The sequence below is a fragment of the Curcuma longa genome, chromosome 16 (genome assembly GCF_044706935.1).
Source record: "Curcuma longa cultivar G26 ecotype Majalengka, Jawa Barat chromosome 16, ITB_CL_G26_1.1, whole genome shotgun sequence".
In the NCBI taxonomy this organism is placed as follows: Eukaryota; Viridiplantae; Streptophyta; class Magnoliopsida; order Zingiberales; family Zingiberaceae; genus Curcuma; species Curcuma longa.
Genome location: NC_133876.1, coordinates 2042567 through 2068779, shown reverse-complemented (window position 1 = coordinate 2068779; position 26213 = coordinate 2042567). Strand labels below are relative to the sequence as shown.

Genomic DNA, 26213 nt, shown 5'->3' with positions numbered 1-26213 from the left:
TAAGCACGACATAAGGGGTTATATCGTTGTTTATCATTGGTGAGGGTTTTAGCACATATTATCCATATTTTGAGCACCAGACTCTAGTGATTCACTTATTAATTGTTTATTAGTAATGAAAAGTGGACTAACATGTGATAATAAATGGTCAAAATTAAATAGATTTATTTATGCAAAATAAATGATAATAATTAAGTGGAACAAGAATAAGAGTTTTACATTAAAATAAAAAACCTAACAACTTAAAACTCTAGTGTTGTGATGTCTTATCGACATTTTTGAACTTTTAATCAAGATTAAAATTCATATATTTTTTATTTACCTACTTAACAATATCTACTTAGACCCCATTTTCCTTCGTCTCCAATTTGAAGACAAGAGTTTGTTTGAAGTCCAAAGTGGTTTCAATAAGTTGCTCAAAGACCCTCAATGAGCTTAAAATCAAGCTTAATTTCACATTACTTTTCAATTTTTTCATTTTGACATTTTACTATCATATATCCTCGTTATACTATTTTTTTAACAAAAAAAAATGCATATATATGTTGAATAATTTTTCTTGAGTTATTTCATGTTATTATAATGACATCAAGTGGGGTACCTCTTGTTAAGGTGTAATTACACTTTGGGGTTGTACATATAATATTAAGGTTTGGCATCTCATTTTGAGATAGAGTTTCTGTCCACAATCGGAACAAAACATGTTGTTCGTGTTGATGTCGATGGTTGTGCCAAGCACAACTCTATGCAGAGATAACTAGGCCACAAAGAGGTGAACCAAGAGAAACCCCTACAAGAGTTTGATGAATGAGTATCACGTACCTTGTGGAAGCAGCCACAATGCGACGTATCTTGTGCACAACAAATATACACAGTTGGGTGTAACCCAATCAGAGCAAAGTAGTAGTAAAACGCGGGAGGTGTCATGGCATGGGAGAGGAGTCACTAGGGAAACGAGAGGTGTCATTCTCATGCAAGAAGGTGGAGGAGAGGATGAAGGGTAGAGGAGTCCCTAGGGATGTAAGAGGTGTAGTTGTAACACAAGGATGAAGAGGATAGGACGTGTAGAGGAGAAGGTGGATCAAAGGAGGCCTCATGTTATCTATAACGAAAGAAGAGCAAAGAGAAGGAGAGAACCCTAGCTCACATGATATATTTTTAATCTTGGACGAGTTCCGAGTGTCAATTAGTAGGTAGAACAAAATGTTTCTTTTGTGTCAATCAATGAGGAACAATATTTAAATTAAAATTTTGTGAGAAAAATTAAATAAACATAAGAAATTAAATTTCCAAATAGAAAAGCAAGTATATTGAGATAATGCAAATCTAGACCATATTAAAGGTGTCAAGAGGTGAATGCCAAGCAAATGGTGAAATAGCGGTCCTCCTTGGGCTTTATAATTTTCATTGTGCGAGATCAAATAGCCTTATATTTGATCTTTATTTGCAACAAATTTTGTACAATATCCAAATTTTAATTAAATCCAATATTAGCAAGATGTGGCCCACCAATTTAATAAAACTTTTCTTTTTTTCTCTTTGGTTGATTTAAGGTAAAAAGTAAATCTTTTGTGAACACAAATTGTAAGGGGATTTATGACTTCATTCATTGGCAAGGTTAAGAAGGCAATGGGAAGCGAGCATGTTTAAGCTTCTATCTACGAGGTTCATGGTGGGATTGCGCATATAAGGTGGCAGCTTAGTGCAAACAATATGGGTGAGCTATGTGTGCATGAGTGGTGCTAGACAAGAGGGTTTGATGGCAATTCTAGCAAAGGAGATGTGTTCTTCACCTCCCTTCTTGGTTGATGTCAAAGTGGGGCATTCTCCATCTCAACAAGGAATCGATCTGCTTATTCTTCCATAAGGCAAAGGTCGAGTAACCGTGTAAGAAGTGAATAGTAGTTACCGCGATATGTTGGGAGATATGTCACTAACTTCCCAACCAATGGGAGTTGCAAAAATCTTAGATTAACATTGAAGAGGTAGAAAGTCTAGCTAGATAATGATCGTCAAAGATGTCAAAAATCCTAGTATTCAAGATGTGGATAAAAAATCTATGAATTTCAAGCTTGCATGGTGGTGACGGTGACTCTCTCAGGTTGGGTTGGAATTGTGGGTTTGGTCTTGCAAACAAGGGGCTTCCTCGAGTCCACAAGGGAAGATGGCCTTGAGTTAATTGTTGTGAATATGAACAACAAAGGCAAAAAGGGCATATGTGGCTATTAGAGGGGTTTTGTGATGGAATTATTGAAGGTGTGACTTCGATGGAGGATGAGAAGTGGTGTGGCATGAAAGAGGTGCTAGGTGAATGGATTGAAAGATAAAGGTAAAGTTGGCAAGGATGGAGTATCAAACACTGAATTAATTTGGCTTTATACCACTTGATACAGCACAAACAAATTGTGTTATCAAAAACTCAAATTCTCGAGTAGCGACAAGGGAAATATTATTAAACTAAAAGATGATCAAGTACATATGGATTCCTAACCCCTTTTATTCCTTTTATATCCTTAAAATATGACCAAATCGTCTAAGGAAAAGCTTACTTTATCTCTAAAATTAAAACTTTTAAAGGGCAAATTTCTCTCTAAAAACTATAACAAATTTTTACCATCATTGAAAAATTAAAGAACATGTAGTATTTTATACTCTAAAATTTTGAAAGAAATTTGTAAATTGATCCCAAATCTTAAATTATGGCACAAAAGACTCAAGATGTAACCGTAAACCTAAAACACTCCATGTGAGAGTAAACTCATAGTAGTTATAATTATTTTCTATCAATAACTAATACTACTCAATCTAGAACGTAGATATTACCTATGTCAAGCGTTTTACTTAAACTAGAAAAGATTTTACAAAGATTGACTAAGATAAACCATCAAAAAATGCAATACTTGAATGAAAACATTAGTTCCGGTGACCTCACATCGACACGTGATATCAACACATTGACCAAGAAAAGATGAGGAATAAACAATGTCTCAAATGGCTTTCTAGTGGTGATGTTAACAGCATGCAACAAACTCATAAAAAGGGATAAAGAAAGCACTAGACGAGGATCCTAAGGCAGCTAAGAGGATAAGGTGAGACCCAAGTGGATTTCTTACAACAATAATGGTAGCATGTGGCAGACTAATCAAAATGAAATAAAGCACTCATCAAGGGCCCAAGGATTGGCTCTAGACCAGATGCTAGTGTCTCACCTAGAGACAGCAAACACAAGAAGGAAAAGATGAAGAGGGCTAATGTGGGAGAGTATTCACATGATACAATTCACAAACCTACAACGAGAGCGCCAAACAATGAAGTTATTGCATTGGGATAGATCCAAAGAGGATCTGTCAATGAAGAGACAATATTAAAAGACAACAATAGAATTTCCATTTATGAGGAAGGCAGCAAATTTAGAGTAATATGGCTGTACAGATTTAACAAGATAAAGAAGGGGCTTATGGAAGTAGGGACTGTATGACAATCCAGGTTAAGAGGCTTTGTTTCAAGATCTAGAAGAAGTTGAAGTGGACAAAGATGGATACGAGAGTAGTTGAAGGAGGGCAAACTATTGCATTTCCAACTCATTGAACTACTGTTCAAAGTTTACCCAATGATGAGAGAGACAATTGAGAAAAGAAAGTTATTCCTCCAGTCCGCATCATAATAGAGGCCTCGAGTGTAGCAGCCTTGCCTCACGGATGCATCCACATAGGTGGCACTTTTGACCAATGTTGTGCAAGGGATTCAAGAACAATGACTTTGGTGGTGGTGATGTTGACCGAGATTATAGCTAAATCATGAGTGTGCCACAGAATCTTGTTGTTGGAGTCAACACCAAGAATATGATGGGCTGCATACATGCCCACCTATACGGATTTTGAAGGAACAATATAGTGACCACATAGTATATGCAATCTGAATCTGTAGTTGAGAAACCTTATTTGGTTTGTCTAAATCATATTAAACTAAACTAACTTGACATAGCACTAAGCTCAATATCTTATCACTTGTAAGTGTTAAACTTTTGCAAATGCTAGAAACTTTCGATATCCATATAAATATTTTTTAAAATTTTAATATTGATTGCACATGCACTAGTGTATTGCATATGTCATATGAAGTAGGTCAACCACATACCACCTGCATTTTTTTTTATAGGAACCATGCCATATAAGAAGCAACATCATTAAAAACAATATTATCCCTCTATAAGCTTCCATTGTGCTCTCGGTGAGAAGAAGTTGAAAGTAGGTCGTGTGGAATGACAGGAACAAAAAAACCACTAATATGAATGAAGGGAGGTTGTCACATAATCAATGATCTCCTTTAAGGGGATTACTTCTGGCAAACCTAACCCTCCAAGAAGGGCTCTAAAAACATGATAAGTGGGAGAATAATAATGTTGCATTGATATTCTTTGACTTTGAGAGATCTATTACATGATGCATATATAGGACTCATCACATACTAAACTTAAAACACTATATGTGAGGCTAAATCACTTAACACCAATCTATTAACTTTAGCAAAAGTTACTTCAAATTATATGCAAGTATTTTTCTCTCTGTTTTAAATTAGTAGCTAATTTAAAAATAGCAACTATTGTTAATGTCCTCAACATGAAATCAAATTTAATGAACTAACCAGACACGCCATAAATAGATAATACATCACTCTGTAAAACACAGAGGAGTGCATCTGAAATAGCCTCCATGTGACACCAGCAGACCTAACAACACAACAAAGTTTGCGTTAGTAGAATAATAATTAAATCAAATCAAATAAAACATAAATTTAATAAAATCATACAGGTGAAATATTGAACCTAAAATTGTAGCCAACTTCATGATTTACGAAAGATCAAGTACCATCTAAGAACCAAGCAACAATGATGATGATCAAATCCAACTGTTATTACCTATCAGTGTATGCAACCGAAATCAAATAGCTAAATCAAAATGCATCAACATATTTGTATCCCTCACGGGCACAATTATTTTCACTAGCTCTTAAAGCAAGGTTCAAAGGCTTTCCACTCTTAAGCATATCATAATGAGTTCTGCAATATGATTACACATTGTGATTCAGACCAAGAAACAGTGTTTAACCAAACTGATAAAACTGGAGTACCTAAATGAATCCTTTATGTATCAAACCAAATGTGAACAAGGCATCCTTCCTTTTCACATCTTACACATGCCATATATAGTGGGATCAGAAATATGGACACGCACACATGCACATACATACGTGCATATATTAGGAAGAGATTTTAGGGAATGGGATAGTCATCCATCCAATTCCCACTAGTTGTGCATAAGATAATTATGAATTTTTTTCAAATTCCACATATGTCATTGACAGATTATATATATGCTTACATGTAGTATATACACTGAATGGTAAAAACATGTCAATAACTGGTGACTCAAGCTGAATGTTTTATCTAACAAGGACATAAGAACCATAGTTTAAACCCAAAAAAAATAATACCATAATGACTGCTTTGGTGGAGGTGTATCTTTTATGAACCCGGGGCCCACTGCTCCATATTATCCTATCAACAAATAACATAAATGATTAGATAAATAGCAGCATGTTAACTATTTTTTACAGAATAATTATCAGCACTACTATGTAATGTCATATAGGACATGGAAAGTCTAAATATGACAACTAAACAGTGAGCGTCATATACAACCACGAGAAAATTTTCAAACATTTTGGGAAAGATCTCTGAAACAGTTGTTACCAAGACATAACAATAGCTGGACGAACCATTACATTCAAAATGGGACACAACATCCAAGGACAACCAGACAATTTTCTTACAACACAATAAAGCCCATCCACAGTGTAACTGAAATCACTTAGAAGTTCTAAATTAGCAAGTTAGCTAACTGGACATTGAATTGGACTGCATTCGGGCATAATTTTGTGAGTAAAATTTGGGCGTAATAAGACTAGGTTTTATCTATGCAGATTGGCCTTCTCAACAAAAAGACACAAATTAAATAGGTTGAGCTCCTACGCATAATATAATAGATAACTTGACTTTCATAGAACTTTTAGGCATGGATGATAACTGTTGAAGTTAAGAAGATAGCATAGCCAGTTAGAAGACATATCCCTTGCTTATTAACAAGGTTCAAAACTGGAGAGAAGAATGGAGAATTTTATAATCCAACACAAAGAATGGAAGTCATGTATTATGGAGTGTGTTATATAGTCTTCAAGGCATAGAAGTATTAGTCTCTTTGGTTCTACTTTTTCTTCTTTTCTTCTTTTTTTTGAAAGAGAGCTTCCTATCAACAAACAATTGTTACGACGCCTCATCAGGAAGAGACATTTATCCACGTGCGTTTGCTCGATCTCTTTGGGATAATAGGATGTTTCTATCACACAAAAATCAAACATCGCGCTCCGGAACTAACAGACATGAGAGATAAAAGGAACTCATCTAGCAAAAGAAGCAAAGACTCATGATCAATATTCAATGGAAACAAGTGATACCATTCAAAATATACGAAAATGTAACTTGATAATTTCAAACCCCTAAACCCTAGTAATCTGCTTCCTCTATAAAAGAAGATGCTAAAGTGGATGAATTACTGGTTGCCGCGCATGAAAATTTCATGATCTCCTTCGGAGGGTGTACTAGCGGAGGAGAAGTCGAGGTCGGTGGCGGTCCCGTGCCCCTCACGCGCGACATCCGGATGGAAGAGGAAGTACTGGTGCTCCGAGGCAGCATCGTCGAGTGGCTTGCCGTCGAGATCCTCGACCGAAAGACCGAATGGCTTGAACTCGCCCAGAACAGACAACTCGCGGACCCCGATCGACATTGGCGGCGGTAGCGGCTCGAGATGCAGGATGTGTTCTCTTGGAAGGGAAGATAAACGAGAGGGAGGAGAAAGCCAAAGGCACGTCAGAAAGATCCCTCCGCCGACGCCGGAGGCGAGGAGAGGATCGCTGCTAGCGAAGTGGCAGAGCACACTCCAAATTTGGAGATCGAAGATAAGCGGGAAGAGGGGAGATGTCGAAGAAAGTAGTAAACCTCGGTGGGCAGTGGGCTGGTTATTTTGGTCATTTTATCTTTTCCCCTTGCCCACTGGCGAGGACTGTGCTCGGTTTGGGTGGGCTGGGCCTGGGTTCGGCCTATACGAACAAATCCACTGCCTAAGCTTGCTGCGCTTTACTCTTTTACTTCTCTTCTACAAAATGGTGGAATCTGTCATCAGGATTGACCACATGTGAGCTGATCATTCGATCAAGATTATTTATAAAAAAGTAAATTAAGAAATTGTTTGGTTACGACACAGAAAGGTATTGCTTGATTTCACTAGGATTCAAACCAATCAAATTAATCGAAATAATTAAATTTTTTAAATTTATGCAACTCTGTTACATCATAATCAACTCAATTATGTCTCAGAGCACTCTTGTACTTCTCGAGCTCATCGTCGCTCGCCTGCGAGCTGATCATTCATCGTGAGCCTGATACCCTCCTCCATCCTAAGTCCTTCCTTTCTCTTCCTCCTCTGCTCGTGAGCTCAACGCGTGACTCAGACACCCACCACATGACTCAGACACCCACCGCTAGTCACCGATGATCAACATGCACCACTATTGGGCTGCTAACTAGATGGAGACAATTTTTTTTAATCGGATATTTAAATTTTATGTGTGACATTTCAATTTCACTAATAGTTCGATTATGATATTCCATACAAATTGAATCCTAAGTAATTAAAAATGACTATCTCTTACCACCATACTAAGAGACTAGCAAATTGGTAACAGGAAGAAGAAAAAATGGATGGATGGAGATCAAATTTTATTGATGTGTTCCTATAAATGTCATTTACTATATAAGTAACTAATACAAAATATCAAAATCAATTTAAATTTTGTGTGAAATATAAAATGGGATATTCCTACTTTCTTATACGGTCATGCAATTCTAATCCACATAAAGTATTGTAAGTCAACTATACTAAATAGATTTTGAGTGAAATGTATCTTGATGAGGAGGTTAAAATAGGGATCCCACATAGGAAGCCCTTGACTTAGTCAAAAGAGATTATACGTAGCACCTTTTTGACTCGAATAAAAGCTGTGAGAGTCGGCTAAGTCCAAGAGGGTCTTCAAATGAAGTTGAAGTCTTTTTAGTGAACTTGACAACATTCAAGGTCATTCGTCCTACTTGATAAAAGACTTGACATTGTTTAGGATCACTCGACCAAGATTAGAAGTAAGCTAGCAAGAAGTATGGGAATTCATTCAAGTCAAAAGGCAGCTTGATCTAGCAGGACATTCAGATAGAACTCGAACTCACCAAAGCAATGGGTATATTAATTATAGAAGACATGACCATAAACAATGAGAGCAGTTATTTCCTATATAGATGTAAAAGGTAAGGAAAAGGTGTGTCAGACTGTCAGTTACAAACATAGGAAGAGGCAACGGTTACAGGTTTGGAAGTTAGTCGTCTATTTGAAATTATATCAAAATATGTAAGAGGCGTGGTAGTTCCTTGCATATGAAGAATCACAGTCATTGGAGTTAACCCTGCATATGAAAGGTCATAGCTAGGGTTGTAAAAAAATCAAGTTTTATAGTGTTCAAACTTATTTGACAAGCCTAAAATAAACCAAGCTTTTAAAATGATTGTTCAAGCTTGACTTGATTTCTTTTTTATAAGCTCAGGTTTGGTTCAAGCTGGGCTTAAGCTTAATTCGTTTAGATGTTATGGAACTCTCAATTCAAGCATGTTTGATTATCTGAAATTTTTATATTTGACTCATTTGATGATCCCTCGTATGTTTCTTAGCATATGTCGCTACTCTTAAGTAGACCTTTTGAGTCATGAAGCCAAAACCCTCTTAATTGCATCAAATCAAACTCCACAAACTTATATGGAATGAGACAAGAAGTTAATGCATCTAACGGATTAAATACCTAATAGAAAATAAAGTCCCGGGCTGAGTAAAGTTGTTGTCATATTAATGATTATCTTAAACTTTTCTATTATATCATTAGTCGATTGAAATCCATCATTTGTTTAATCGATGCTAGATCACTTTACTTCTAATTGATTTAATTGTAAACAAAAGCATTATGTTCACTAACTCATCAATTTGAGTCAACTTCGTGAATAACTTAACCAACAAATTATATTCTTTATTGGTTGATTGATGAGCTTAAGTCAACTTCGCGATCAACTTAACCATCAAATTGTATTCTTTATTAGGAGCAACTAAGAGCACTACTCCAATTTTACTTAATATAGGTGAATTAGAAGAAAGTCATCTATCTAATATATGAAAAAATCTAATATATATATTTGGATAGACTATTTAAGCTAGTTGGGCAGCTAATCGAATAATTCTATCTTCATAATTTATTATTGTTTTCTCTTTTTTGAAAACTTCTTGCGGTGAGTTTAGGCGAAGCGTGTGCAATCCTTGTCTTTGTTATTCTTAAGCTCTAGTCCAATCCTATTAAAATGTTCAATTATATTTTTTAATAATATAATTAAAAATATATAATCATCTATATAATTTTTTTATTTAGTCTATTAAAATTCATCCCTTTCAATTTATCATCCACCAATTGTCACCCTTTGAATGCTTTGAAGTCGTCCTCGAAGTATAACTGAGTTGACGAAATCAAGCAATATTTTTCTGCGTCGTGATCAATTACAATTTTTCGATTTACCTCTTCATAAAATGATCATAAAACCAATCATATGGAGTCGTTAAGATGATGAATTCCACGTTTTATAGAAAAACGCCTTAAAATCTATCAGTCAATCACCAAATTACACACCCAACCGAATCCATGCGTCGCGTTCGCGATCAACACCCGCAATTCCATTTCCGATCGCTGATGATTTAATGCTGCCACAGGATTTTAACCTTTCCGGGACGCGAAGGAAAGACCTAGAAAGAAAGAACATGTCACACTTATAGCCAAAAATGGAAGGAAAAAAAAAATGAATGAGCGTGCCACCTGGCACCGGAGGATGCGGCTTGCCGCACGCGACTAATTTTGTGCACTCGAAAAAGATGCGCATCGTACACGTCTCCAAGTGCCATCGATTAATCAACCATAAATATAAATAAATAAATAAATAAATTTATATAAATAAAAATGAAATTGGAGATCGAGATCCGACCGGGTATGGATTCTCATCCACGTCGGCTCACTGAAAACGTTCCTGCGGCTAACTATAAATACAGGGGCGCCTCCTCCCTGCTTCCTCGACTCGACTCTCCGGCGATGGAGAGTAAAGCGAATAGTTGGATCAGGGGAAGCCTCCTCGGACGCGGCTCCTTCGGAACCGTCAGCCTCGCTTTTGACGGGCGGCTTTTCGCCGTCAAGTCCGTCTCTTTGGCCTCCGGCGGCAGCGCTTCGGTCGACTTCCTCGAAAACGAGATCCGGATCCTCGAGTCTCTATCCTCTCCCTTCGTCGTCGAGTACCTCGGCGACGACACCACCGTCGAGGCCGGCGCCGGAGCATGCCGGAACCTGCACCTGGAGTACCTTCCCGGCGGCACCGCCGCTGACTTGGGTGGCTGCGCCGACGAGTCGTCCGTGCGCGCCTACGCCCGGTGCGTGGCGCGCGCGCTCCGCTACCTCCACGACGTCGCCGGCGTCGTGCACTGCGACGTCAAGGGTCGGAACGTGCTGCTCGGCGAGGCCCCCGGCGTCGCCAAGCTCGCTGATTTCGGTTCCGCGATGAGGATTTCCGATGTTTTTTCCGGAGATCGCCGGAGCTTGCGAGGGACTCCGTTATGGATGGCACCGGAGGTAGCGAGGGGGGAGATCCCGAGGCCGGAGTCGGACGTGTGGTCGTTCGGGTGCACCGTCATTGAGATGGTGACCGGACTAGCACCGTGGTCATCTTGGAAGCCTCAAGACGTTGCCGAAGCCACGTTCCGGATCGGTTACGGCGCCGAGCTGCCGGAGTACCCATCTCATCTCTCGAAGCTGGGGAGGGACTTCCTCGACAAGTGTTTGAGAAAAAACCCAAACGAACGATGGACGGCAGAGCAACTACTGCAGCACCCGTTCCTGGCTGAAGCAGAGCCTCCGACGGAGCATACTCCGAGAGGAGTACTTGAATGGGCTAATTTGCAGTTAGACGACGACAACAAGGATGACACCGACGGCGACTTCGACTCTGTATGTTTGATCTCTGAGGGAATAGGAAGAGTAAGGGAATTAGCATCGAGTGGATCTCCTCCGGCAGCCTGGAACATCGATGGCTGGGAACAAGTAAGGAATCCAAAGGAATTGGCTGTGGATGAGTGTGGAAGAGAAGTGGAACAAGAAAAATGCTGTGAGCATTATAATTGGGAGATACCTAGAATCAGTTGCTCTGTTTCTTCTCTTCTTTGTTCTTGGTCTCGCTTTGTTAGATGTAATCCGAGTCGTTGTAATGAGATTACTGTCAATAGACAATTACATGTTTTCTCCTTTGGTCTTGAATCTAGTCTTGAATCTATGCAATCAATGTTAGCCTCCTCGTGAGTAGCAAGCATTGAAAGCCATCTCATGGTCCCAGAAATTCCATGAACAGTAAAATATAAAAGAGTGTCTTCTTCTTCAGTAGGATGGTTTATATCTATCTCACGAGTTTAAATGGACAAAAAAAAATCCTTATCCTATTTCAAATGAAAATCTCAACACTTAGCTTGATATCATCGAATTGATTAAACTAACTGACGTATCATTAGAATTGGCTGAGACAATCATTTACAAGTAGTTTAAATGCGAGACAATCATTTACTGATCTACAGTAGTTTAAATGCGTCTGTGAGAGTATTGATGAGTTTTTAAGAACTTTAACAGTACATTAGTAAATGTTCATCAAGGTGAATTGACCATTACACCAAGTATAAAATTACCACATGCTCTTGAGCTTCCCAAAACTCACATACTCATATTGATTTTGTGTGAGGTATTTATCAACTCATTGAAATATTAGTGGCTTAATAATGCACACATCATCATATCCAAACCCCATGGAGCTGGTGGGGCAAAAGTTGTATGGTCCAATGGAGAGTTCTCACACTTGAATTGAAAAAGGTTGGTGATAGGGAATGATGTGCAGATACTATGCTGCACTCTCTCGTCTTGTGCTTAGAATTGAAGAGTATATATTCTTATCCATCTTGCTGTGTCACCGTGGTTTGTGGAGCTCAGGCTGCCATGAAAAATATGAAATGACAGCTCCAGCACTCTGGGTTTATGCTAAAGCTCAAGCACTGTGGATTATATGGGTCCCTCCCTCCCGTGGGGGAACTTTATCCATTGCCTCGGGATTGTGGTCTCATCCTGCCAAAAGGGAGAAGAAGATTGTGGTTTCAGATGGCTGCATAAAGGGAGAAAAAAGATTGTGGTTTCAGATGATCCACACGAACTTTCTGCTTCAAGTTGTGGCCACGAAGTTATTGAGCGCTGTGTGAGGAAGATATACACCACCACTCGACATAATGTTCTGAAGATGAGGAGAAGAAGTTATTCTGATGAAAAGTGGCATTTAATGATTTGTTTTTTGATTTTTGAAAAAGCTAGAAGAATTAATACAGTTGGAATTAATGGTATCTGTGTTGGCTTCATCATTGTACGTTATAGAATTCCCATTTTCAAAAGGTTGGGGGTTGAAGATACCACTTGACTTTCGAAATGATCAATTCTGAGAGATCAGGATGTTCTTTGTTGTTAAATCTTTTGTGTTGTTTGATCGTCATCACGAGAAATTCAATGGTAGAATAAATGAAAAAAAGGATTCCAATGTGTACGAGAGTTTAGTCTCGTATTGAGAATTCTAAGTCAATTTGGATGATTTATACATCCAACGAAATCTTGAAGCACTCAGTAAATCATCGCGTCAAGATCACATCTCGACAGATCAGATAAGTCAGAATTTGAAGCTTAAGTGACTTTGACATATATACCTTGTGTTCATTCCCTTCACTTTCATGGTTTATCACTATCAAAAACACCACCCCCACATTCCACTTCTTAGAGTGAATAGATTCAATGCCTCCAGAGCATGATTGAATTGGTTATTGTGAGACAAACTTATTGAAGCGGACAAGGATCGAATCTCGACGAAACCGAGGCAATGCGTTCAGAGCCGTCTCAAGGTTTCGTGAGGCCCTAGGCTAAAATTTTTTTAGACCTTTAATACATTTTTTTAAATATAAATTTTTTTCATCCTTTTTCATTCAGACTTGGGATCGACAACGCTGAATTTAAAATATTTTTTAAATAAAATATTAATTTAAAAATAGTTTTTATATAAAATTTAATTTTTTAACTTATTAATTTAAAAATAGATTTTTATATAAAATTTAATTTTCTAATTTTTTAGATGTAAAATTAGTAATTAAATTTTTATATTTAAATTTTGTTAATAAAATTTTTTCAATTGATAAAATTATTATATTATTTAATATTTGTTAAGATATTGTTGAATGTAAATAAGACTTTATTAAGACATTATTTTTAGAATGATGCATCAATTCAGCAATGTATTAATTCTCATGCAGCAACTTCTCATCCATGCAGGCATGAGCAGTGCATCAAATGTATGAAGCGACATCAAATTCTCATGCGTAGCCATACAAGCGTGATGTGGCCCTGTGAAAATCGAAACACCGTGATCTCACGAAACGAACACATTGTTCGATTGATATAAAAAAATTTATTATTGGAGCCGACCATGTGGGGCCGCTAAGGTGGCGGATTCCACCTTTTACAGAAAAAAATTTATTAAAATAAATTTTTTTAATAACAATGGGCCCCAATTTTATTGGGGCCCTAGGCATAGATCTTAATGGTCTATGCTATGCCTTGAGCCGGCACTAAATGCGCTCTCCCGTAGTGACTAACTGTAACTTCTCAATTTACTTTCTCATAGATGATCGTGAGATCGACCGTGTGGAATCGCTTTACTAAAGTGAATAGATTCATGCTAATTGCAGGGAATTAATGACTACTCCTAACACCAGACATGAATCATCCTACAACAAATAAAAAGGGATACAATATTTAAACTCTATATTTAATCTTTTTCCTGTATTCTATCCTAAAATGAGTACGCAACATTTTAGTTTCCTCAAACATGTTTGACACTTGGCTTGTTCTCGTACATCTCATTTTCAAATCACGGACCCTGTTGTATGTTAAAGGTTTCCAAATGAGCATATTGACTCTATATTTGTTGGAGACACTGCACAACTTTAGCAGGAGAAAAGTTTAAGTGCAATGTAATAGACAATGGCGCAAACGATTAAGATTGGTTATGGTAAACGTTGGATTGTTTTTCCCCTATTATTTGCAGGTATCCAATTTTTAAACGCAAAAAAAAAGCTTCTTGAATTAACAACTTTTGTAAAGTATGCTGGGTGAAACTTACTCGAAAGTAACAATGGTACATCGAACTTAATCAATGCATCTATATGATCTAGTTATAAAAGACAAATTGAAATTGAAATCGAAATAATGACATTTTGAATGCTGATCTGAATTCAACATTAAAGTCATTGTAACTGTTGCTTGTTGCCAAAGGATTCCTGTAATGCATCAGAAGTTTTTTAGTAGGAATTGAGCAACAACTGAAGTTTTTCTCAATGGGAAAGAAAAGAGGAAGAAGACGAGTCAAGATCTCAACATGCTCCATTGAAATCAAATCCTCTCTTCTCATACCAAAAGCCCATCCTATAGAGATCATCCATCATAAAAGTCTATAACTCGTTAACAATCTATTAATGTTGACAAATCAAATTATTCGATCTACACATTGAATCCACATATAATAATCTAAACCTCTCTTCATATGCTTCAAACATTAAATCACTTAATTGAGACTTAATTTCTTAATGATAAATCATCGTGTGCTGTTATTAATCTTGTATTAGTCCACCAAATGGAGACTTAATCCTTCACTAATTAGATGGAAGAAGTATTAGAGATATCCTAGACTCTTTCATATTTCAATCTGTAACAAAACTCTCAAATCTAAACTAAAAACAAGCAAAACTAAGGCAGTTCTTTCATATTCTCTAAACTATGCAAAAGTATAAGAACACAAGACATCAAGTGCCGAAGTAAGAAACAAAAAGAAAAATAGTCATTATTCATGTTCCTCCACGGTTCAGACACTAAGTAGGTCAAAGGGTCTGCCTCTCGTGAACTAAGCGAAGCTGAACTAAGCCACTATCTTTTCTGCAAGTCATCATTGGTGCCTCAACACTTCCCTCTGGGATTATGCCATCTATTTGCCTGTCATTCTGTACTTTGCATGTCTTTTATCGAAGATCGAAAACAACACTCCGGAGCAATTCTTACTGTTCTCTTCCTCAAACTGAATGAGTATCTGCAGCGATCTCAACAAAACTTAACACTCTGGAGCAATTTTGATAGATTCAGATGACTGATCTCAGTGGGACTTTAAACTCCCCATGAATTGTATCGGCTTCATGTAGTAGACTCTTGATAGATTCTCTCTTACTATTCTATCTCTAGCTAAGGTCTGTTCTATGCCGAGTGATCCAATTCGGGCACTCAAATCCTTTTTCCATAGTAAATAAAAAAGATAAATCTTCAGCAGCTTGCTGATCCTGAACTAGAACAAGCGTGAAAAGTCAGAAAAAGAAGAAAACAATTGTTTTTATTTGGGCAGCTGCAAAAACAAGATTTTCTCGGAAAACTTTTATCGAAGAAAACTGCTCCTTAACTCCCTTGAGCAACTCTTTGAGATCAATCCGTCTGACAGAGAAAAAAACTACAAAAGCATTATTTATTTATTTTCAAATGATCGACAGAGGAATCTGTCTTCATTTGTCGACTAGTCAAATTGAGTTGGACAGAGCAGGCGAATCATTCCCATACCACACTCCTGATTCACCTCATACTCATTTCCCACATTTATCTTCTTCCTGGTTAATTCGTCTCTATCTTCATGGAGTCTCTATCCACAACTCATCAAGATATGCACAAATCTAGTTGATGGTGGCTCTAACCTTCTATTATTTTTACTTAAACAAATAAATTGCTTTTGTAGGTAACCATACACGACGCATACTTTACATATCCACCACACTCAACGCGATCCATATTCCAAAGACGGATTAGTGCGTTTTGTCGCCGTGCTTTCAAACCATTCATCCCGCCGTGATTGCTCCAATTAACTAAGACCATTTTGGAAAAACAAAGAGTGCTTTCTCAAAAGTTGTCTTTATAGTTAAGTATTGATATATATAATCTATTGTTTGTATTTATAAATTCTCGCAGCTTGTCAGAGTCTTCGAGGTTGGAAAGATGAAGCACGCCTGAGTGTGACACCCATTTAGGACCTCCTTTCGAATTTATCTCGATCAGTAAAAAATTTGAAAATTCTGATGGTAAATTATTCGATGAATTGAATGACAATGTTTTGGTACTCAGATATGTCCCACGATCAACGTTTATAACTCACAGTTACATACATGATCTATTATTTCAGGACGATCCAAAAAATTTAAACTTTAAACTATCACAGAGAAGATTAATTAATTGATTAGCTAATCGCTCGACTGGGATTGTGTGGAGGTCTTGGGCGGGCAGTGCGGCGGCCGGAAGGCCAACGGCCCGGCCACGTAGACGTCGATGTCGGCGTACTGCCCCGGGACGGTGGTGTTCTGGAAGCGGAGAGGCGCCCCCCCAGGCCGCCGTTGACGTCGGTGGCGGCGCTGCAACGTTCGTCCGGCGACTCCAGGAGGCGCGCGCCGCACGCCTCCGCGGGGTCGAAGTATCCGCCGCGCATCGTCGTCGTGAACAGCTCCGCGAACACGTAGCCGTTGTCGTCCGCCTTCCCGCTCGGTAGAGCACCACCCGGCCCCGGTGGTCCCGGCACGTCACCACCACCCTCGCCCCCGGCAGCGGCCGGGCCTTCCGCCAGGTCCCACGTGCCCACGCTGGCGCAGTCCTGGCAGCTCACCAGCCCCTCCATCGCCACGATCACCTTCTTCCTGATCTCCTCCGCCGTCGCCGTCGTAGCCCCCGCCAGCACCGCCGCCGCCGCCAGCACCGCGCACCAAATCTTAGTCGCCATGCGATCTACGGACGGAAACGAAGGACAAATGCTGCCTTCCATCGAAAGGCAGGTGTCGCGGATATATAACGACAACCACGGTTGACCCGGTTCATACTCCGAACCCGGTTCATAGGACAAAGAACCAAATATTTTATGTAATTATAAACCACCCCAGGGTTTATCCCGCGATCGACCATTATATTGATTATGCAATATATTGAATTTGTGGGGGCAAACTGAAAATACCACTAGACTCTTTGGACGGTGGAAGGCAGTTTGGTTTAGAATATGAATTGAGTGATTCCTAAGTAACACACTTTAAATAATAAATAATAATAACAATATTTAGTTAGTGTGTCGGATCGAGGATGGAGACGGGTGTGGGACATGCTGATGTGTCGGATCAACGCCATAGGTATCGACCCGTTTAGCATTGATTCACGGGCGTTTAATGACGTTAGATGTGGCGCATGTTAATGTGTCAGAGGCAGCGCCATACCGTTGATTTAATATGGCGATCGATGTCGCCGGGACGATGGTGGCGCGGTAAGACATTCAAGTTATCTCTCAAACATCCGCGGTTTGATCCTCAGCTACGACGTATTTGCAGGAATTTTCTTTCAAATAGGGATCGCAATCAAAAGATGCTGAGCGTCTGAGTTGGCCGCTGCGTGCGCTTCCTGATTTACCCTGATGACGGGTGGAAAACTTTTGTGGGACCGAGCCGTCATCCCCAGGGATTGAGTAGGAATTATCATTTTTTTTAATATGGCGATCGATGTATTTTAAAAACACAAAAAGTATTTTTTTCATTCTTTTTTTTTACTAAAGATGGAATCCGTGATCTCGACGGCTCCACACGGATCCGCTACCCTAGCGGCCCCACATAGAGCTTCAAGTAAGCTTATTTCTCTCTTTCGATGTGTCTTTCTTCTTTTATATAAAAGGTGGAATCTGCTACCCTAACGATTTTCCGTTACTTTAGCGGCTTTACACGGTCGGTCCCACGATCATATGTGAAGAAGTAAATTGAGACCCTACATGGTTAGTTCCACAATCATCTGTGAAGAAGTCAATTGAGAAACTATAATTGATCACGTCGAAGAATAGTTTTGCTTGGTTTCGTCGAGATTCGAATCCTTATCCTCTTCTGTAAATCTGTTCCATCTTAAGTAACTCAGCTATGTCTCAATGTGCCTTTCTTCTTATCCAATTAATTATTCCTTCGATCCGTATCAGATTCCAAACTCAAATTCATCTTACAATTATTGATCAAGCTCGATCTAAATGCTATTTCGTCGTATTCAAATTTGGCCGATCCAGTTTTGTTTCCATGCAAGAAGCCGTCCGTCCAAAGAATCATTATCTGACCCAACTCATTTTAATTAAGCGAATAAAATGCTGGGCACGGATTAAATAGCGTTGCCCACTTGGAAATGGATGGGACGACAGAAAACGACGACTAAATTCTTAATACACACGCAGATAAACAGGCAGCAGATCTACGTGCACTGAAACACTCCAAAAATGACGAACATACAAAATATGCTTTGTCAACCAAATTATTTTACCTCTTTAATATTTTGATATTTTTTAAAACTTTTTTCTGTTCTTTCTTTTTACTAGAATAAAAGTATTTTGATTTTTTTTACTTTATTGTTACACACTTTAGATAGTCAACTCGTGAACAAGAGTACGTGAATCAACAGGGCAAAGCATTCCAACAGTAATTAGAATACAAGTCTTCAATGCTCAACGAGGAAAAAATTCAGAGTATGGTTGCATCTAACAACATCGTTTGAACATACGAAAACAAGAACACTCATGGAAGGATATTTTCGATTATAAGTAAATACTTAACACATAAGAACAGTTTACTGAGGTAACAAACTGGTCCTTGAATGTAGCCATGCGAACCGCCCATATGCGTACAAGGACCTGAAAATAAATAAATAAAAAATATAACGATAAATCCAAAAGAAACTAAATATGAACCTTAAAATTTAGTGCTTAATCTAATATGGTCGGATACCAAAACAATTGGTATCATCCCCTAAATGGATCTCGCAACCTAAAGCTCTGATACCAATAACAATTGGTATTAGATAAACTAAAAATATATTGACAAATCTAAAATATGGATCTCAAAATCTAGAGTTCTGATACCAATAAAATTATCACGACCCAGGAGACGATCGTCCGAAAAATTTCGGTAGCATCTCCCCTATAACAATTCAACTTTCTTGGATACATAGTAACAATATAGAGCTCACACGACCACTCAACAATACAATACATATATTTAAATTGCTAATTATATGAATAAAAGTCCACACGACCACCTTCTAATCCAACACAAGCATCTAAAATAGCAAATCACAACGTATAAATCAAAATGCATCACAACCAAGCAAAATATAAACCCACAAGTCTACGATAATAGAAACTACGCAAGCGAAAGTATAACCGTAATAAAATCCATATAAACATATACAAATCCAAACCACGGATACGTATAAAACTCCACAACTAGAGTTATAACACTGTTCACCGATACGAATATAAAACCAAAATCACACTTCTAAACATGAACATAAATCCAAACATACGAAGGAAATCAACCAAAATACTTCTCCTACTGTGAGATGACATAACTAGCAGATCTCCTCTCGCATCAGCTGTAATCTCCTATCTACTACTTGGGGAGATAAAAAAACCCCAAGATCTGGGTGGTGAGTACAAAATATTCAGTGGATAATCAGATAGATAGTGTATGCTCAAAAGTATATATTTTAGAGCAAAGGAATACAAAAGAACAACAATAATCAACCAGTGATCAGTACTAACAATGAACTACCAATAAAGTAATATCAATAATAATCCTGCTGGTAACATATAATCTATGATGGATCTCATAAAATATAGTAATTCGTATGAATGACAATGTCACACAGATGCATCAACCAAGTAATAACCAAGTATACATCTCACATCCAAATGCAGTATATATATAGTCTAATACATATATATCAAGCACACAATGCAAGTATATGCATGATGTAACTGCCACACTCGTCTCAATACTTACGTATATATGACGTTGGGAGTGTCCGACATCAAACTGTCATAAATTCAATCCTACAACAAAGTAGCTTGGTGACAAAACAGTCGGTAACCATGTATAGCTACGTACATCCTATGGTCAATGTCTGTCTTTTAATACTCGTCCTTGAGTATCACTCCTATACTCTCTGAGTACCACCCCTCTGCGGTGACGAGGTCAAGATATTGACTAGGTTGCGTATAGGTCATACAACCATCATCCCGTGATGGAAATAGGGAATTCCTAACTACCTATTCTATAACTTGCAACTACAAGCCAAACTATCAATGACGATTGACCCACAACATTGGGGATTATAATCATCACATGCATCATAATGTGATGATCAAGCAACAATAACCAACATCTACTATGCTAAATCAACATGCATAGATAATAAGATCTCAATTGATCACATGTATCATAATCAAAAATGTTAAACAATAATCACATGGATAAGAAAGGGTTCGTACAAACAACAGTATAGATGTTCATAAGATCAATCAAATCAAGGACAAACATAGAATAAACAAGAGTATGTCTAAGGTATCCAATCAACTACAATAGAAAAATAATATCAATTAGAAAAGAATTACTTTTGTATTGATTAAGTACAAGGATTACACACTTGATATAATGAACGTCGATATAAAAATCCCCAGAAAATATAACCTCGTATATAATAGAATCACAAATCACGATCCTGCAAATTATAAAATACAACACCACTAAATACAACGATATATTTAATTTTACCTAAAACTATCCTAACCATAATTCAATTAAAACTATAATCTCATTGGTTACAACCGGATCTAAGCTAAACTGATCCATACTCTAATTTGGTTTTCAAACAAAAACCTTACAAGAATCAATCCCAAAACAGGACTTAACAGAGCCAATCCATCAGCTAAGTCAATCAAACAAAAACCCATAAAATCCAACCGAACCCGATCAATAACAATCTCAACAGCATCGATCCAAAACCATCATAAACAAACCCTAGCTCTATCAGATCCTTGAAACTGATTAACAACCATGAATAGATCCACATAACCAATCCTAAATACAGAACAATTCCAACCGAATAAACCCAAACCCGATCATCCAAGAAACCCAACAGCAACAAAACAAATCCAATCTCACCGAAATCATAAAGAAATCTCAACATCCGATCAATTCCACAAGCCCTGGTTCACCGAATTTCAACAGAAACACAACCCTAGCTAGCTACAATCAATCCCAACAGAAAAACACATCTGGAAAATGAGAAAACATTCACCGATCATCCACACATAAGCAATTGGAAACAAGAATCCAAACAAGGAAACGGGAGATGACTCACCGCGGAAAACAGGGAAGGCGAAAAACCCTATCTCAAGTTCCTCCCACTGCCGTTGCCGCGATCCATCAGTGACTTCCGGTGAAAGCAACCAAGCTTGGGAATCAGAGCAGGACGGATCGGATTCATGGACAAGATTTGGCATTTTGGCTTCGGGATTGGAAGTTGTTTCCTCGTCCAATCCAGCTAATCTTGGCGATGGTGAAGCAATCGGTGGCTAACTCGCGATGAGGGAAGGCGATACGCGAAGGGAAGGCAACTGAATTGGGCAGCACCCAGGGAAGAGAAAAACGCCGATCATGAGGGAAAGAAACGCGGATCGTGAGAGGAGGAAATGTCGATCGAGAGAGGAGGAGGAGATAAGAAATCGCGATCTCGCGATTGGGAAGAAGAACATGGTTGTGGTTTCCTAACGGGTTTCGGTTTTGGGTTTAAAATCAGATCCAATAATCTTAATGGGCTGGATTTAATTGGGTCATAATTGGGCTGTTCAATTTGGACTGGCTTAATTGGATTAAATGGACTCTTAATTGGGGCTTAATGGGGCTGATTTAATTAGCCTCTTAATTAGGCTAAGGGGTTGGTTTAATTAAGCTACATTATTAACCTAAATGAAAACACTTCTGCAATCCCTCGGCCCCACGACCATCTGTGATTAAGAAAACTCTCTAATGTCTCTAATGAATTATTAGAGTAATAGTTAGCTTCCTTAATCCTTGTTAACCAATTAGAGCTAAATTATTTATAATTAATTTTAAAATTTTTCGTATCTTACAATGTTGTGGTAGGTGTTCCTCTAGGGCTCAAAGAAACCACCAATGGCTTGGAGGAAGATATATTACCCAAAGGAAGAAGGTGGCTTAGGTTTAAGAGTGATAAAAAGCTGAAACTGTGCACTACTACTAAAACAATTATGTAATATTCATCCTAAGAAGGATTCTCTATGGATTAATGGGTCCACTCAACATACCTCAAGGGGCAATCAATTTGAGAGTGGGAGCCAAGAATCTCCATTTCTAAAGTAGGTTGTTGAAATTTCAAACCTCCGATTAATCAACTTTCAAGTTGGAGTATTGGTCCAGTTGGAGTATTGGTGCGAATGTAGATACTACGGAGGCATATCACTTCCTTATACTAATAGACAGAGTTTAACCAATTATGAAGGAAATTTGAAATCTTTTTTACCTTCGAAATACTCATTTATTATGTGGTTTAGAGTAAAGAGAAGGTTATTCAAAAGACTGAATTCCTTGCCTACAAATTGATAGTCAGTGTGACTAATGCAACAATGAGTTGGAGATGTTGGAGCATCTATTTTTTAAATATCGGTGCAACAAATATACTCTGACGTTTAGGTCTTATTTGAGGAGTGGGTATTGACACTCATATAGAATGACTAAGTATGTTGTCTTGTATGAGTGAGATTATATTTTTTTAGGTGAATGGTAAATATTATAACATCAAGAACTACTATACATGTTCACATGTCTACAAAACTATAGACATGTATCTACACTTTGCGAAACATCCTATCTATTCGAGGTGCATCATCCTTGTATTGGCATTTATTCCTAGCTCGCCACAAAAAATATATCATGTATGTAACAATCAAAAGTCGGGCTTTGACTATTGCCCGTTGCCATGATATGTCTGTCAAATGGTGCGTAAAAGTCTTGGTATGCTCGAAAGATTTTGCCGGATATCTAGTCATCTCTTCACCTTTGTCCATAACTCTGACCTGACAGGGCAATGGAAGAAGATGTGGTCCCTTGATTCATCAATTTACTAGCACAGTGGACAAGTCTTATATGGTTCATACAACAAAAGGTCCTTTGTTCGCAGCCTGCCATGGGCAAGCAACTAGAATGTGAGCCTGTGTTTGGGTTGCAAATACAACTTCCACACAACCTGTACGAGTGGGATTATATATTGATTTCATTTTAGATGGATGTAACTCTAGTCAATCAAAAGTGTATATTTCATAAATTAATATATATTTACATTTTAAATATTAAAAAACAACATAAGCTGAACTCTAATCAATTTCTTAAAACACAACTTTGTTTCATTCAAAAACTTCACGAGTGTTGGAACTGCAAGAGTTAATTTCATTCAATCCAAATCGCTCACTAAATAGTCGCCATTTGACAATTTATAGACTAGCATTTTTAACTTTATTGTAAAACTGACAGTTTAATTTAAACTAGGATAGCCCATAGAGCTTCACGCCCAGAACTACATTTTTTATGATTGCATTTGCATCTTTAAAAAAACAGAATATGGCAGAAAAATGTTAAACTATTTACTTTCCAAGGTATTTAGGTTTTCGCTTCTCTGCAAATGCAGCCAGCCCTTCTAGGCGATCTTCGGTATTCAGTAGTTGCTCATAGCATTCTTCCTCCACTTTGAGTGCCGAAGACATGGCCAGCTCCGTGCCTGTGTCGATTGCTTGCTTCGCCATCCTTATTGCCAATGGACCCTTTGGAAAGCATGATCAGGTGGTTAGAATTCATTCATGGGTCGAAATAACCAACCAAAAAGTGGGAAAATAAAAAAAAAAGTAAATAAGACCATGATGTGGCAATTGTCTGAGCATCCAAAAAGCTTAATAATGAAAAGCAGAAATGGTACTATTGTATTTGTTTATTGAGATAAACATGTGGATTTTGCACTTGGGGTGAGTCCATTTCTTCCCATTAAGCAGATTCTATAACAAATGGATTCATATAATACTATTTTGAAAGTTTAATAAGCGAAACAAATAAGGGCAAAAATTAAAATAACGTCCCAAATTAAGTAAATCATCAAAAGGACATTCTTTTTTAAAGAAAATCAAAAGGACGTCCTACTAGATATTTTATCCCAAGAATATCTTTACTTCCAATGCTATTGTAGCAACTACGACTACCTGCTACAACGTGTAGAATTAGGTTAACTATAACGTGTAACACTTAATCTAATTCTATTGTAATATTGTAGTAGTAGTTGAGTAGCTTCTATATATTGTAGTAACTACTAAATAGCTGTTACAACTATATTGAAGTGATTTTAATCAATTTCAAATAATTTTGATGAAGTTTAAATAATTTTTACTAAATTGGTAAAGAATATTTTGATATAATAGTGTTCAGAGTTTATGATCTAGGATTTAAGATTTTAGTGAAATAGTTGATTTTTCATATTATAGCAGCTACCAAATAACTTCTACACACTGTAACAACTACCGAGTAGCTTCTACACATTGTAGCAGCTACCGAGTAGCTTCTGGCTGAACTTTAAATCTTAAAATCTTGAATCCTAAATATAAACTCTAAACACTGAAATAGTTAATTTTTCACTTTTAACAGCTACTGAGTAGCTTTTACACGTTGTGGCTAAACCTTAAATCTTAAAATCTTGAACCATAAATTATAAACTCTGAACACTATTATATATCAAAACGCTTTTTACCAACTTAGTCAAAATTGTTTAAACTTCATCAAAATTATTTTAAATTGATCAAAATCATTTTAAAATAATTGTAACAGCTACTTATTAGCTTCTACATGTTGTAACAGCTACAGAATAACTTTCACACGTTGTAGCAACTAGTCGTAACTACTACAATAATTCTGGAAGTAAGGAACAATGTTGTAGTAGCTGCTACTACGCTACTTATTAGCTTATACACATAACAGCTATAGAATAACTTTCATACGTTGTAGCAACTAATCGTAGTTGCTACAATAACTCTGAAAGTAAGAAACAATGTTGTAGCAGCTGCTACACGTTGTAGTAGCTACTCGGTAGCTGCTGCAACAACGTTGGATAAGGGGTATTTTGGGGATAAAACATCTGATGGGATGCCTTTTGACTATTTTTGAAAAAGGAGTGTCCTTTTGATGATTTGTATAATTTGGGACGCCCTTTTGATTTTTGCCTAACAAATAAATTTAGAAATCAATCGAATTCAGATAATAGCTTAGGATCATATCAGCAATTAACACTAAAAACTATTAAGTCAACAACTTAACTGGAGCTGAATAACCACCTTCAACAAAAGCATGTCGCTCAGAAGAATTAATACATGACTATGCATCTAAGAAGACATGGAGTAAAAATGAATGAGATGAGAGTGTCTACTCCATACTTTCTGGTTAATATCCCGGGCGACATGCAGCGCCTTTGCGCGAGCTTCTCCAGGAGGAACACAGTAACTAACAAGTCCTGACAAGTATCTAATATGTTTGGGAAGTACTATTGAATGAATGAGAAAAAAGCTAAATGCAATGTTTCGTACCCATAGACAAGGCTTCTTTGCCATTAATCCTTCGACCTGTGAATATTAGCTCCTTCGCTGCTGATCTTCCCACTATTCTAGGCAGACGTTGGCTTCCACCAGCTCTGTTAGCATCCAACTTAGGCAGCAAGCATTAGGAGTATATCCCAAGTTTAAAACAATGTCCTTGTTTAAATACATTTACTGACAATGCAGAAATTGAATATTGCTTGTTAAAAGCAAAAACTACTCTTAACTGTCCAGTATGTTCCGATGAAAAATCAAGAGGCCAAACAACCAATATTAGAATAAGAATTAGTACTAGAATAAGAATTGCCTTAGTCCAGGACAATTTGTGTGAAACATATAAAGTAAAAACATAGGTTATACGATATTGACCTTCTTCCCCTTCTTCTGGATG

General features: G+C 37.6%; 3 protein-coding genes, 1 long non-coding RNA gene and 1 pseudogene across 7 annotated transcripts in view; 1 reads left to right on the top strand and 4 right to left on the bottom strand.

Annotated features, from left to right (window-relative positions):
• Positions 1-5549, bottom strand: part of LOC141847554 (anaphase-promoting complex subunit 1) — a 62741-nt gene extending 57192 nt beyond the window's left edge. The window contains exons 1-2 of the mRNA XM_074735612.1: positions 5494-5549; positions 4645-4729 (exon numbers count right to left, since the gene is read on the bottom strand). Coding sequence (XP_074591713.1) covers positions 4645-4729; positions 5494-5496 — 88 coding nt within the window. The 5' untranslated portion in view covers positions 5497-5549. The remainder of the gene's footprint in view (positions 1-4644; positions 4730-5493) is intronic.
• Positions 5550-10281: 4732 nt separating this feature from the next.
• LOC141847552 (mitogen-activated protein kinase kinase kinase 18-like) lies at positions 10282-11535 on the top strand. Its single transcript, XM_074735610.1, has one exon. The coding sequence runs from the start codon at positions 10282-10284 to the stop codon at positions 11533-11535; it is 1254 nt and encodes a 417-aa protein (XP_074591711.1).
• A 4931-nt stretch (positions 11536-16466) lies between these two features.
• Positions 16467-17131, bottom strand: LOC141848074 (non-classical arabinogalactan protein 30-like; annotated as a pseudogene).
• A 1656-nt stretch (positions 17132-18787) lies between these two features.
• Positions 18788-21876, bottom strand: LOC141846915 (uncharacterized). The gene is made up of 2 exons (XR_012603384.1): positions 21538-21876; positions 18788-19027 (listed from the first exon to the last, which is right to left on the bottom strand). It is a non-coding gene; the product is annotated as an uncharacterized LOC141846915 (long non-coding RNA).
• A 1774-nt stretch (positions 21877-23650) lies between these two features.
• The window catches only part of LOC141847569 (putative enoyl-CoA hydratase 2, mitochondrial), a 39124-nt gene continuing 36561 nt past the window's right edge, over positions 23651-26213 (bottom strand). For 2 of the 4 annotated variants that reach the window (XM_074735625.1, XM_074735626.1), the window contains 3 exons: positions 25814-25917; positions 25664-25740; positions 23651-24013 (listed from right to left, as the gene is read on the bottom strand). In XM_074735625.1, coding sequence (XP_074591726.1) covers positions 23837-24013; positions 25664-25740; positions 25814-25917 — 358 coding nt within the window. In that variant the 3' untranslated portion in view covers positions 23651-23836. The remainder of the gene's footprint in view (positions 24014-25663; positions 25741-25813; positions 25918-26213) is intronic. The other 2 variants (XM_074735628.1, XM_074735627.1) reach the window with 2 other exon arrangements.

What these genes read in the sequence shown, in the direction of transcription:
- LOC141847552 (XM_074735610.1), top strand. Translation starts at nt 10,282, where the DNA reads ATGGAGAGTAAAGCGAATAGTTGGATCAGGGGAAGCCTCCTCGGACGC.